Below are 14,683 nucleotides of genomic sequence, written 5' to 3' on the forward strand. Positions count from 1 at the left end.
GTATATAGCCTCCACATTGACTCTGTACGGTACCCCTGTATATAGCCTCCACATTGACTCTGTACGGTACCCCCTGTATATAGCCTCCACATTGACTCTGTACCGGTACCCCCTGTATATAGCCTCCACATTGACTCTGTACCGGTACCCCCTGTATATAGCCTCCACATTGACTCTGTACCGGTACCCCTGTATATAGCCTCCACATTGACTCTGTACCGGTACCCCCCTGTATATAGCCTCCACATTGACTCTGTACCCGGTACCCCCTGTATATAGCCTCCACATTGACTCTGTACTGGTACCCCCTGTATATAGCCTCCACATTGACTCTGTACGTACCCCCTGTATATAGCCTCCACATTGACTCTGTACCGGTACCCCCTGTATATAGCCTCCACATTGACTCTGTACCGGTACCCCCTGTATATAGCCTCCACATTGACTCTGTACCGGTACCCCCTGTATATAGCCTCCACATTGACTCTGTACCGGTACCCCCTGTATATAGCCTCCACATTGACTCTGTACCGGTACCCCTGTATATAGCCTCCACATTGACTCTGTACCGGTACCCCCTGTATATAGCCTCCACATTGACTCTGTACGGTACCCCCCTGTATATAGCCTCCACATTGACTCTGTACCGGGTACCCCTGTATATAGCCTCCACATTGACTCTGTACCGGTACCCCCTGTATATAGCCTCCAATTGACTCTGACCGGTACCCCTGTATTATAGCCTCCACATTGACTCTGTACCAGTACCCCCTGTATATAGCCTCCACATTGACTCTGTACCGGTACCCACCTGTATATAGCCTCCACATTGACTCTGTACCGGTACCCCCTGTATATAGCCTCCACATTGACTCTGTACCGGTACCCCCTGTATATAGCTCCAATTGACTTTGTACCCGTACCCCCTGTATATGCCTCCACATTGACTCTGTACCGGTACCCCCTGTATATTAGCCTCCACATTGACTCTGTACCGGTACCCCTGTATATAGCCTCCACATTGACTCTGTACTGGTACCCCCTGTATATAGCCTCCACATTGACTCTGTACCGGTACCCCCTGTATATAGCCTCCACATTGACTCTGTACCGTACCCCCTGTATATAGCCTCCACATGACTCTGTACTGGTACACCCTGTATATGTACCGGTACCCCCTGTATATAGCCTCCACATTGACTCTGTACCGTACCCCTGTATATAGCCTCCACATTGACTCTGTACCGGTACCCCCTGTATATAGCCTCCACATTGACTCTGTACCGGTACCCCCTGTATATAGCCTCCACATTGACTCTGTACCGGTACCCCTGTATATAGCCTCCACATTGACTCTGTACCGGTACCCCTGTATATAGCCTCCACATTGACTCTGTACGGTACCCCCTGTATATAGCCTCCACATTGACTCTGTACCGTACCCCCTGTATATAGCCTCCACATTGACTCTGTACCGGTACCCCTGTATATAGCCTCCACATTGACTCTGTACCGTACCCCTGTATATAGCCTCCACATTGACTCTGTACCGTACCCCCTGTATATAGCCTCCACATTGACTCTGTACCGGTACCCCCTGTATATAGCCTCCACATTGACTCTGTACCGGTACCCCCTGTATATAGCCTCCACATTGACTCTGTACCGGTACCCCTGTAATATAGCCTCCACCATTGACTCCTGTTACCGGTTACCCCCTGTATATAGCCTCCACATTGAACTCTGTACCGGTACCCCCTGTATATAGCCTCCAAATTGACTCTGTACCGGTACCCCCTGTATATAGCCTCCACATGATCTGTACCGGTACACCCTGTATATAAGCCTCCACATTGACTCTGTACCGGTACACCCTGTATATAGCTCCACATTGACTCTGTACTGGTACCCCCTGTATATAGCCTCCACATTGACTCTGTACCCAGTACCCCCCTGTATATAGCCTCCACATTGACTCTGTACCGGTACCCCCCTGTATATAGCCTCCACATTGACTCTGTACCGGTACCCCCTGTATATAGCCTCCACATTGACTCTGTACCGGTACCCCCTGTATATAGCCTCCACATTGACTCTGTACCGGTACCCCCTGTATATAGCCTCCACATTGACTCTGTACCGGTACCCCCTGTATATAACCTCCACATTGACTCTGTACCGTAACACCCTGTATATAGCCTCCACATTGACTCTGTACCGTAATACCCTGTATATAGCCTCCACATTGACTCTGTACCGTAACACCCTGTATATAGCCTCCACATTGACTCTGTACCGTAACACCCTGTATATAGCCTCCACATTGACTCTGTACCGTAATACCCTGTATATAGCCTCCACATTGACTCTGTACCGTAATACCCTGTATATAGCCTCCACATTGACTCTGTACCGTAACACCCTGTATATAGCCTCCACATTGACTCTGTACCGTAACACCCTGTATATAGCCTCCACATTGACTCTGTACCGTAACACCCTGTATATAGCCTCCACATTGACTCTGTACCAGTACACCCTGTATATAGCCTCCACAGCCCATTTAGCCACAGCTGTTGTATTCAGCATTTCACTGTGAGGTCTACCTACACCTGTTGTATTCAGCATTTCACTGTAAGGTCTACTACACCTGTTGTATTCAGCATTTCACTGTAAGGTCTACCTACACCTGTTGTATTCAGCATTTCACTGTGAGGTCTACTACACTTGTTGTATTCAGCATTTCACTGTAAGGTCTACTACACCTGTTGTATTCAGCATTTCACTGTGAGGTCTACCACACCTGTTGTATTCAGCATTTCACTGTGAGGTCTACCACACCTGTTGTATTCAGCATTTCACTGTAAGGTCTACTACACCTGTTGTATTCAGCATTTCACTGTAAGGTCTACTACACCTGTTGTATTCAGCATTTCACTGTAAGGTCTACCTACACCTGTTGTATTCAGCATTTCACTGTAAGGTCTACTACACCTGTTGTATTCAGCATTTCACTGTGAGGCCTACTACACCTGTTGTATTCAGCATTTCACTGTAAGGTCTACCTACACCTGTTGTATTCAGCATTTCACTGTGAGGTCTACTACACCTGTTGTATTCAGCATTTCACTGTAAGGTCTACTACACCTGTTGTATTCAGCATTTCACTGTGAGGTCTACTACACCTGTTGTATTCAGCATTTCACTGTGAGGTCTACTACACCTGTTGTATTCAGCATTTCACTGTGAGGTCTACTACACCTGTTGTATTCAGCATTTCACTGTGAGGTCTACCTACACCTGTTGTATTCAGCATTTCACTGTGAGGTCTACTACACCTGTTGTATTCAGCATTTCACTGTGAGGTCTACCTACACCTGTTGTATTCAGCATTTCACTGTAAGGTCTACTACACCTGTTGTATTCAGCATTTCACTGTGAGGTCTACCTACACCTGTTGTATTCAGCATTTCACTGTGAGGTCTACTACACCTGTTGTATTCAGCATTTCACTGTGAGGTCTACCTACACCTGTTGGAAGTCTTTCAGGAAGTAAACTCAGAAACAAACAAAAACAGAAATGTCTCTTTTTAAAGGACCCTGTCTTTCAAAGATAATTCGTAAAAATCCAAATAACTTCACAGATCTTCATTGTAAAGGGTTTAAACACTGTTTCCTATGCTTGTTCAATGAACCATAAACAATTAATGAACATGCACTTGTGGAACGGTCGTTAAGACACTAACAGCTTCCAGACAGTAGTCAATTAAGGTCACAGTTACAAAAACTTAGGACACTAAAGAGGCCTTTCTAGTGACTTTGGAAAACACCAAAAGAAAGATGCCCAGGGTCCCTGCTCATCTGTGTGTACGTGCCTTAGGCATGCTGCAAGGAGGCATGAGGACTGCAGATGTGGCTAGGGCAATAAATTGCAATGTCCGTACAGTGAGACGCCTAAGACAGCATGAAAGGGAGACAGGACGGACAGCTGAACGGACAGCCGAACATCACACCTGCGGGACAGGTACAGGATGGCAACAACAACAGCCCGAGTTACACCAGGAACGCACAATCCCTCCATCAGTGCTCAGACTGTCTGCAATAGGCTGAGAGAGGCTTGGCTTGTAGGACTGAGGGCTTGTAGGCCTGTTGTAAGGCAGGTCCTCACCAGACAACATCAGCAACAACGTCGCCTACGGGCATAAACCCACCGTCGCTGGACCAGACAGGACTGGAAAAAAGTGCTCTTCACTGACGAGTCACTGTTTTGTCTCACCAGGGGTGATGGTCGGATTTGCGTTTATCGTCGAAGGAATGAGCGTTACACCGAGGCCTGTACTCTGGAGCGGGATATATTTGCAGGAAATCCCAACGCTGTGCGTTACAGGGAAGACATCCTCCTCCCTCATGTGGTACCCTTCCTGCAGGCTCATCCTGACATGACCCTCCAGCATGACAATGCCACCAGCCATACTGCTCGTTCTGTGCGTCATTTCCTGCAAGACAGGAATGTCAGTGTTCTGCCATGGCCAGCAAAGAGCCCGGATCTCAATCCCATTGAGCACGTCTGGGACCTGTTTGAAAGCAGGGTTTGAGCTAGGGCCATTCCCCCCAGAAATGTCCGGGAACTTGCAGGTGCCTTGGTAGAAGAGTGGGGTAACATCTCACAGCAAGAACTGGCAAATCTGGTCCAGTCCATGAGGAGGAGATGCACTGCAGTACTTAATGCAGCTGGTGGCCACACCAGATACTGACTGTTACTTTTGATTTTGACCCCCCCTTTGTTCAGGGACAAATTATTATATTTCTGTTAATCACATGTCTGTGGAACTTGTTTAGTTTATGTCTCAGTTGTTGAATCTTATGTTCATACAAATATTTATACATGTTACGTTTGCTGAAAATAAAACAGTTGACAGTGAGAGGACGTTTCTTTTTTTGCTGAGTTTAGATGTCACTACATTGTTATGTTCTTACAGCCAATAGTTTGTCTCCTATCTGCAGCCTCTGGTCTTTGTGTGCAGCCCCTCCCTCGATGACCTTGGTGACATAGATGCTGTTGTCTCCTGGAATGTGCTGGTTCCCTACTCCCCCTGCAATACTGAATCCTAGCCCTGAAGAGAGGGAGGGACAGAGGAGAGACAGAAAGAGTGAGAAACAGGGACAGAGGGACAGAGATAAGAGAGAGAAAGGAGAAAGAAAAGGGTAGAGACAGAGGGAGGGAGGGAGGGAGGGAGGGAGGGAGGGAGGGAGGGAGGGAGGGAGGGAGGGAGGGAGGGAGGGAGGGAGGGAGGGAGGGAGGGAGGGAGGGAGGGAGGGAGGGAGGGAGGGAGGGAGGGAGGGAGGGAGGGAGGGAGGGAGGGAGGGAGGGAGGGAGGGAGGGAGGGAGAGAAGGGTAGAGCGAGGGAGGGAGAGGGAGGGAGAGAGAAGGGTAGAGACAGAGGGAGGGAGGGAGAGAGAGAAGGGTAGAGACAGAGGGAGGGAGGGAGGGAGGGAGAGAGAGAGAAGGGTAGAGACAGAGGGAGGGAGGGAGAGAGAGAAGGGTAGAGACAGGGAGGGAGGGAGAGAGAAGGGTAGAGACAGAGGGAGGGAGGGAGAGAGAAGGGTAGAGACAGAGGGAGGGAGGGAGAGAGAGAAGGGTAGAGACAGAGGGAGAGAGAGAAGGGTAGAGAGAGGGAGGGAGAGAGGGAGAGAGAGAAGGGTAGAGACAGAGGGAGGGAGGGAGAGAGAGAAGGGTAGAGACAGAGGGAGGGAGAGAGAGAAGTAGAGAGAGAGAGAAGTACATTACAACACAATAAAACAGTATAAATACTATATTAATTCAGAGCAGTGGTTCCCAAACCTTTTCACTCAGGCCTTGAAGAAAGGTATCAACGTTAAGGGCATTTCCACCCAACTTTCAACCTAAATCCAATGACATTTTTTGGTTGATTTCCCGTTGAATTCACATCAGTTAGAATGAGGTCTGTGCCCAGTAGGGGGGAGGGCTAGTTGATCTGGGGCACGGTTCCCATAGCGATGGAACTTAGGCTTCCGAGTCTAGCCTACAACGGCCCGAAGACGTCACACGCGTTTCCCCCGAAACAACCACGCAGAGAGAACGGTCACTGAGTCGTTGAGGCGTGTCGACACTGACAGGATGGAAAGGAAAAGGGAACGCTGCTCTCGGGTCAGATTTCTCCATTCAAATCTTACCTTAAACATCATAGTTATTCCACAACACTGACGATAGATCAGCTCATAGAAAGAGATCCCCCTATGGCTGCAAATATTGAAATCTGATTTTTCTAAATGTTTACCCTATAATAATGCACGTTGTTAAGATGTGGAGCATCATTGCATACATGTGAGGCTACACACAGCATTAAATATATTGGAGGCAAAAATGACAAGACGGTAGCCAAATAAAACAAAATGAACATGTCATTTATTTCAATACCATTGAAATATATAGGCCTGTGTCGTCTACCACTGTAGGTAGGCTATTTATAATGCCTCTCCTTCCCAGGAAGAAAGCCGTTCCACTGTAGGTAGGCTATTTATCTCATAATGCCGTCATCTCGGGTTTTCATTTGAAGCATATTTTTAATCCTTCGCTTGTTTTTGTAACAATTGCAAAGACATTTGCAACTTTGTAGTCAACGTCGTTGTGAAGCTATCGGCGGTCACAAGAGAGACAGATGCCTTGATTCTATGTTTAACGGAGGTCTTTCTGCGTACAACGTGACGTGGTGGGGGGGGGGGGGACATCTAACACTTCACTGTTCTATGATGGAGTCGGTAAACAAGAGCACCTTTAGTGAATTACATTTTTTGGGGGGGGGAAACAGCTCAGAGACTTAACGATGCTCCTACTAGAGCTTCTAACGATGAACTTAGCCTTAAAATGCTTTTTGGGAAACTGGGCCCTAGACGCGTCTGACAAGTTACAAACAACTCTAAAGACCTGCAATGACTGCCATGACAAGAGAACTGCTGATGCACCACTAACTCCATTTACAAATTACACCCCTTGTGCATGCTACCATTACGTCAGCACGCCCCAACAGTTTGGGAGCCGCTAATTCAGCAGAAGGTATCACTAGGAGGACGACGAACCACAGAGAATAAGTAACACGTAGCAGAAAGTCACACATCAACTCAACACATTTAAATCATGATCAAATCGTATCACTAAAGTGTAGCTTTTAATCTCCACGGCGACAGACATTCCCTTTACCTTTGGGACCTTTGACTAGTTTGAGCTCCAGGATCTTCTCCGAGAGGGCTTTTCTCCTGCGGATGTAGAGCCTGACGATGCAGCCGGCCTCCTTCAGGGCCTCCACAGCCTTACTGTGAGTCACATCCCTCACGTCTGCCTCGTTCACTCTCAGGATGCAGTCATTCACTCTGCAGGAAGAGTCAAATACATCCGTCATTCACTCTGCAGGAAGAGTCAAATACATCCGTCATTCACTCTGCAGGAAGAGTCAAATACATCCGTCATTCACTCTGCAGGAAGAGTCAAATACAGCAGTCATTCACTCTGCAGGAAGAGTCAAATACATCCGTCATTCACTCTGCAGGAAGAGTCAAATACATCCGTCATTCACTCTGCAGGAAGAGTCAAATACATCCGTCATTCACTCTGCAGGAAGAGTCAAATACATCCGTCATTCACTCTGCAGCCAGGAGAATAATTACTACATTTACAAACACTGTATATAGATTTTTCTATTGTGTTATTGACTGTACGTTTGTTTATTCCATGTGTAACTCTGAGTTGTTGTTTTTGTGGCACTGCTTTGCTTTATCTTGGCCAGGTCGTAGTTGTAAATGAGAACTTGTTCTCAACTGGCCTTCCTGGTTAAATAAAGGTGTTCTCAACTGGCCTACCTGGTTAAATAAAGGTGTTCTCAACTGGCCTACCTGGTTAAATAAAGGTGTTCTCAACTAGCCTACCTGGTTAAATAAAGGTGTTCTCAACTAGCCTACCTGGTTAAATAAAGGTGTTCTCAACTAGCCTACCTGGTTAAATAAAGGTGTTCTCAACTAGCCTACCTGGTTAAATAAAGGTGAAATAATAAAATGAAAATACATCTGTCATTCACCCTTTAGCCAGGGGAATCAGATCCATCCGTCATCAGAGGCCCATCATCAGCAACCATCACTCCTGTGTTCCAACACCTGTTGTGTTAGCTTATCCAAGTTGATCATTTTTCTTGGCAATTTCTCGCATGGAATAGCCTTCATTTCTCAGAACAAGAATAGACCGACAAGTTTCAGAAGAAAGTTATTTGTTTCTTGCCATTTTGAGCCTGTAATCGAACCCACAAATGCTGATGCTCCAGATACTCAACTAGTCTAAAGAAGGCCAGTTCTATTGCTTCTTTAATCAGAACAACAGTCTTCAGCCATGCTAACATAATTGCAAAAGGGTTTTCTAATGATCAATTAGCCTTTTAAAATGATAAACTTGGATTAGCTAACACAACGTGCCATTGGAACACAGGAGTGATGGTTGCTGATAATGGGGCTCTGTACGCCTATGTAGATATTCCATAAAAAATCTGCCGTTTCCAGCTACAATAGTCACTTACAACATTAACAATGTCTACACTGTATTTCTGATCAATTTGATTTTAATAGACAGCATTTTCTACTTTTCTTTCAAAAACAAGGACATTTCTAAGTGACCCCAAACTTTTCAACTGTAGTGTATGTAAACAGACTGCTACAGCCTTTTCCATATATATTTAGAGGTTGGACATTATCAGTGCGCCCAACGTGCTTGGTGTCACCACATTAGTCAGTATGTTACACCTGTGCTGGCTTGTCATCTCGTTAGTCAGAAGGTGTTTCACTTGTCTGGCCCAGGTGGTATTTACAGCACATATCGGGAGGTATTCAGACCCCTTGACTTTTGTTACATTACAGCCTTATTCTAAAATGGATTAAATAAATAAAAAACACTCAATCTACACACAATACCCCATAATGACATCACAATACCCCATAATGACATCACAATACCCCATAATGACATCACAATACCCCATAATGACATCACAATACCCCATAATGACAAAGCGAAAACAAGTTTTTAGACATTGTTTTAATTTTGCTCCATATTCTGGTTTGCTTCCTGTCTAAGTTTGGTGTGGGTTTTTAACTTTGTTGGCATCTTCTTGGGTGAATTTAGTGGGCTCTCACAGTGGGTGTCTGTTAGGTTCCAGTTGTTGTTGCTAGGCAACGTTCAGTGGACACCCCCATGAGTGTCTTTCAGAACCCCTCCTAAACACCTGTTTAGTTTTGGCTGTTAGTTCCCCCTTCTGTTTAAGGGACACTTTTTGGTTTCTTGCTGAGGGGACGTAACACAGACCATAAATGCCTCCATTTACAGTCAACGGTGTACCAGTCAATGGTTTGGACACACCTACTCATTCAAGGGTTTTTCATTATTTTTACTATTTTCTACATTGTAGAATAATAGTGAAGATGTCAAAACTATGAAATAACACATATGGAATAATGAAGTAATTAAAAATATATATTTTATATATTTGAGATTCTTCAAAGTAGCCATCCTTCGACTTAACAACAGCTTTGCACACTCTTGGCATTCTCTCAACCAGCTTCACCTGTGGCTTCAGGCTATTCAGCATGGGAGAGTGGGAACTGTGGGGACCAAGTAGGCTACACGTAGCTATGTGTGTAGAAAACATTTCATAACAGGTAAGACATTTAACTTGTTTTGTATAGTCCGTTTGTAACCACAGTCACTACTAGCTGTATAGTCTGTCGTTGTTGGTCATGGCTAGATAAAATATGTACAAACTGAGTACACATTTGAGAAGTGCCCTCCGTGCTCCGTTCCTCATACTTTGGATTCATACTCCGACCTTCCCGTTCTCCATTTTGCGTGCTCGGAGCACGGTAGTACGCATCTTGAGAAACACCCAAAAATGTTTTTCTTCTATCTGCAACGAACAGACACGCACGTAACGTTACGAGGCTGCTAGCATCGTCGTGAAAAGAGGCATGAGTGAAGCTAGGTGGTGAGAACGCTCTGGTGCAGGTAATGTAGAAAAATCATGAAAAGAGGCATGAGTGAAGCTAAGTAGTGAGAACGCTCTGGTGCAGGTAATGTAGAAAAATCATGAAAAGAGGCATGAGTGAAGCTAGGTGGTGAGAACGCTCTGGTGCAGGTAATGTAGAAAAATCATGAAAAGAGGCATGAGTGAAGCTAGGTGGTGAGAACGCTCTGGTGCAGGTAATGTAGAAAAATCATGAAAAGAGGCATGAGTGAAGCTAAGTAGTGAGAACGCTCTGGTGCAGGTAATGTTGAAAAGTCATGAAGAGGCATGAGTGAAGCTAGGTGGTGAGAACGCTCTGGTGCAGGTAATGTAGAAAAATCATGAAAAGAGGCATGAGTGAAGCTAAGTAGTGAGAACGCTCTGGTGCAGGTAATGTTGAAAAGTCATGAAAAGAGGCATGAGTGAAGCTAAGTAGTGAGAACGCTCTGGTGCAGGTAATGTTGAAAAGTCATGAAAAGAGGCATGAGTGAAGCTAGGTGGTGAGAACGCTCTGGTGCAGGTAATGTTGAAAAGTCATGAAAAGAGGCATGAGTGAAGCTAGGTGGTGAGAACGCTCTGGTGCAGGTAATGTAGAAAAGTCTTTGGACATGTATTCATCTTAAACGTAGTTTTGTAATTGAGAAAAGAAAAAAAAAGCAAACAAGAAAAATGCATTTGACAAAAGGTTGTTTTTGCTGTGAGTAAATGGGGTAACCTTGGTAAACACAGGTTGTCCCCCCCTCCCCCCAACAGGGGGGGCAGGGCCGCGACGTTCCATTTAGTACTGACTGGGACGTTGGAATCACTCCTCTAAAACTGTCCGGCTAACAAACATAGTGTGAATTTATCTGCGTTCTATCTTATAACAGCAGCACCAAACCACGGGTTGACCATCTCACTGACCAAAATGGCTGACGTTTCTCCCATCGTAAGAAGGTTCATGTCCACTCCAGTGTTGTCATTCCCTAATCCTATGATAACGGTACACACCTGAGGCGTTCGTCCTGAGCTGCAGCTCCCCCAGGGATAATCTTGGTGATGAAGATACTGGGGTCTTCGCCGATGTGGGGGTTATCTGTCCCCCCTGCAATACTGAAGCCCAACCCAGAGTTACCCTACAACGAGGGGCAGAAGATCGAAACGGGGTTTGGTTCAGATCAACTGTTATGTCATAGAAAGCCGTATGTTCGACATACAGTATGTGGTTGCATTACAATGTTATCATGATGTGCTCTACAGTACAGCATTAAGTATACTGTTCATTAAAATATAATAATCATATATTCCATCATTTCTATTCATAATTTGATCCTGCTGTATAGCATTATGAGTACATCCCCACTTCAAATACTGACACATTCAGGCTGCATTATACTGAGTGTATTATCCTCTGTAGTTAGGACCCATTTCAATGTAAATGTCTGAGTATGGCTGGGGGGGTATATGGGGGGGGGGGGGGTATATGTGTAATGGGAGCTATGTATGGTTGGAGGGGGGATGTGGCAGTGTAATGTAGTGTCTATTATAGGGCCCGGCTATATAGCCTTAACTAAGGCTCAGTGTGTGCTTGTGGTTGGGGGCGGTGTGCGTGTCTCTGTGACAGAATAGTGCATTGTGTCTTAATGTAGAGTGAGTGATGCAAACGCACATAGTCGCTGAATCAGGTCAGGAAGGAGAGAGGGAAGAGGAGAGGGAAGAGGAGAGGGAAGAGGAGAGGGAAGAAAAGAGGGAAGAAAAGAGGGAAGAAAAGAGGGAAGAAAAGAGGGAAGAGGAGAGGGAAGAAAAGAGGGAAGAGGAGAGGGAAGAGGAGAGGGAAGAGGAGAGGGAAGAGGAGAGGGAAGAGGAGAGGGAAGAGGAGAGGGAAGGGAAGAGGGAAGAGAAGAGGGAAGGGAAGAGGGAAGGGAAGAGGGAAGGGAAGAGAGGAGAGCCCTGTAGCTGCAGGCAGATACAGAACCAGTTTCCTTCTCCTCTCCCTCCTCCTCTCTCTGCTCCCCCTCTCCCTCATTCTCTTCCCCCTTTCCCTGCATCTCTCCTGCTCTCCCTCCTCCTCTCCCTGTTTTCCCTCCATTCCTCCCTGCTCTCCCTCCTTCTCTCCCTCCTCCATGACACACAGCATTACATCATATAGTAAGACAGAGCCCTGCACCACTATGTAAAGTTTATTTTTTACAACAGTATCAACTGAAAATAATTATAGCTAGGTAAAAATAGAAATATCTTGCATGGTTTATAACCTTTTTAAAAGTACATCTTCATTCAAATGTTAACCTTTAGATACAAATTGAAACCTTCAATTTATTTAAAAACCTAAGTGTTAAAGGCACCTATTTAGTGGAAAGGAGAACCATGGGTTTAAAAGGAGACGTGATGTTCCCTCTTACTTACCCGTTCCAGTGTGATCTCATCATACTCATAATCAGCTTCAGATCCATTCGCCTGAAAGACAACACGCAAGACATCAGCCAATCATCATCGGGGGGGGAATCATACAGAGAGCCGTCTATATCGGCCCAGGAGAGGGTGCCTATACTGGAAACATGGAACATGTGACGATTGAAAGATCAAACCGTCTCTCCCACCAGAGGTCTCATTTGAATGACCTATTCCTCCTCAAACCCCATACTGAAGATGTTAAAGAAAGAGGTGTGAGGGACTATACTGTATCTACAACAAACAGTGGCTGTGTGACATCAGAGCCCCCCCCCCAGTAGCAGCCTTATAAAGGGCAGCACAGGCTGGCTATCAATGTGAAAATCCCCTCTGCTCTGTGGGGAATACTGCAGCAATGTGCGGCAGCAGGGCTTTCTGAGCAGAGCACAGCGCTAATGCTGTCGTCTTGTGTGGCGCGAGGGGATAATCTCCACAGGATTAGAGGTGATAGGCGTGTTGGGAGAGAGAGGATGACAGCAGGACTGCTCTGTCCCCGCCCAACACACATACAGTAACCGCCAGCGATGTAGGGGGGAAAACATCGATTTGATTTTTTAAATATTCAATCACCAACTCTAGTTGGTGATCGAAGACAATACGAACAACCACTGATATGAACCAAAACACATGACATTTTTTAAAACTATTATTTGATTGTATTTTCATGCAGGTTTATAGGGAAAGCCCAATGCAATTATAGGGCCCAATGCAATTATAGGGCCCAATGCAATTATAGGGCCCAATGCAAAGCCCAATGCAATTATAGGGCCCAATGCAAAGCCCAATGCAATTATAGGGCCCAATGCAAAGCCCAATGCAATTATAGGGCCCAATGCAAAGCCCAATGCAATTATAGGGCCCAATGCAAAGCCCAATGCAATTATAGGGCCCAATGCAAAGCCCAATGCAATTATTGGGCCCAATGCAAAGCCCAATGCAATTATTGGGCCCAATGCAAAGCCCAATGCAATTATTGGGCCCAATGCAAAGCCCAATGCAATTATTGGGCCCAATGCAAAGCCCAATGCAATTATAGGGCCCAATGCAAAGCCCAATGCAATTATAGGGCCCAATGCAAAGCCCAATGCAATTATAGGGCCCAATGCAAAGCCCAATGCAATTATAGGGCCCAATGCAAAGCCCAATGCAATTATAGGGCCCAATGCAAAGCCCAATGCAATTATAGGGCCCAATGCAAAGCCCAATGCAATTATAGGGCCCAATGCAAAGCCCAATGCAATTATTGGGCCCAATGCAAAGCCCAATGCAATTATTGGGCCCAATGCAAAGCCCAATGCAATTATAGGGCCCAATGCAAAGCCCAATGCAATTATTGGGCCCAATGCAAAGCCCAATGCAATTATAGGGCCCAATGCAAAGCCCAATGCAATTATAGGGCCCAATGCAAAGCCCAATGCAATTTTATGTACTTCAGAATTACACAAAACGCACATCAGATCATCCGTCCCAAAATAGTTCATTTGGACTGGACACTTTTCACGTTATTTCACACGAAGCAGTTTTGAAAATAGTTTTTTTTTTATATACATTGCCTTCAGAGAGTATTCATACTCCTTGATTTATTCCACATTTTGTTGTTACAGCCTGAAATTCAAAATGGATTAAATAGATTTCTCACCAATCTACACACAACACCACATAATGACAAAGTGTAAACATGTTTTTGGATGAATGAAATACAGAAATATCTCATTTACATTCGTTTTCACACCCCTGAGTCAATTACATGTTTAGAATCACCTCTGGCAGCGATTACAGCTGTGAGTCTTTCTGGGTAAGTCTCTAAGAGCTTTGCACACCTGGATTGTACAATACCGTATTTGGCCATTATTCTTTTAAAGATTCTTCAAACTCTGTCAAGTTGGTTGTTGATCATTGCTAGACAACCATTTCCAAGTCTTGCCATAGATTTTCAAGCCGATTTAAGTCAAAACTAACTAGACCACCCAGAAACATTTAATGTTGTCTTGGTAAGCAACTAGTGTAGATATGGCTTTGTGTTTTAGGTTATTGTCCTGCCGAAAGGTGAATTTGTCTCCCAGTGTCTGTTGGGAAGGATTTTGCCTGTGCTTTCCTCTATTCCATTTCCTTTTATCCTAAAAAAAACTCCCTAGTCGATGACAAGCATACCCATAACATGATGCAGCCACCATCATGCTTGAAAATATGAAGAGTGG

At 45.3% G+C, this 14,683-nt stretch overlaps 1 protein-coding gene across 1 annotated transcript in view; it reads right to left on the reverse strand.

Moving 5' to 3' along the window:
* The window catches only part of LOC109903054 (disks large homolog 1), a 287,487-nt gene that overhangs the window by 95,619 nt on the left and 177,185 nt on the right, over positions 1 to 14,683 (reverse strand). The window contains 4 exon segments of the mRNA XM_031785507.1: positions 4,978 to 5,114; positions 7,220 to 7,389; positions 11,046 to 11,170; positions 12,441 to 12,491. Coding sequence (XP_031641367.1) covers positions 4,978 to 5,114; positions 7,220 to 7,389; positions 11,046 to 11,170; positions 12,441 to 12,491 — 483 coding nt within the window.

The sequence above is a fragment of the Oncorhynchus kisutch genome, linkage group LG13 (assembly GCF_002021735.2).
Source record: "Oncorhynchus kisutch isolate 150728-3 linkage group LG13, Okis_V2, whole genome shotgun sequence".
NCBI lineage: Eukaryota > Metazoa > Chordata > Actinopteri > Salmoniformes > Salmonidae > Oncorhynchus > Oncorhynchus kisutch.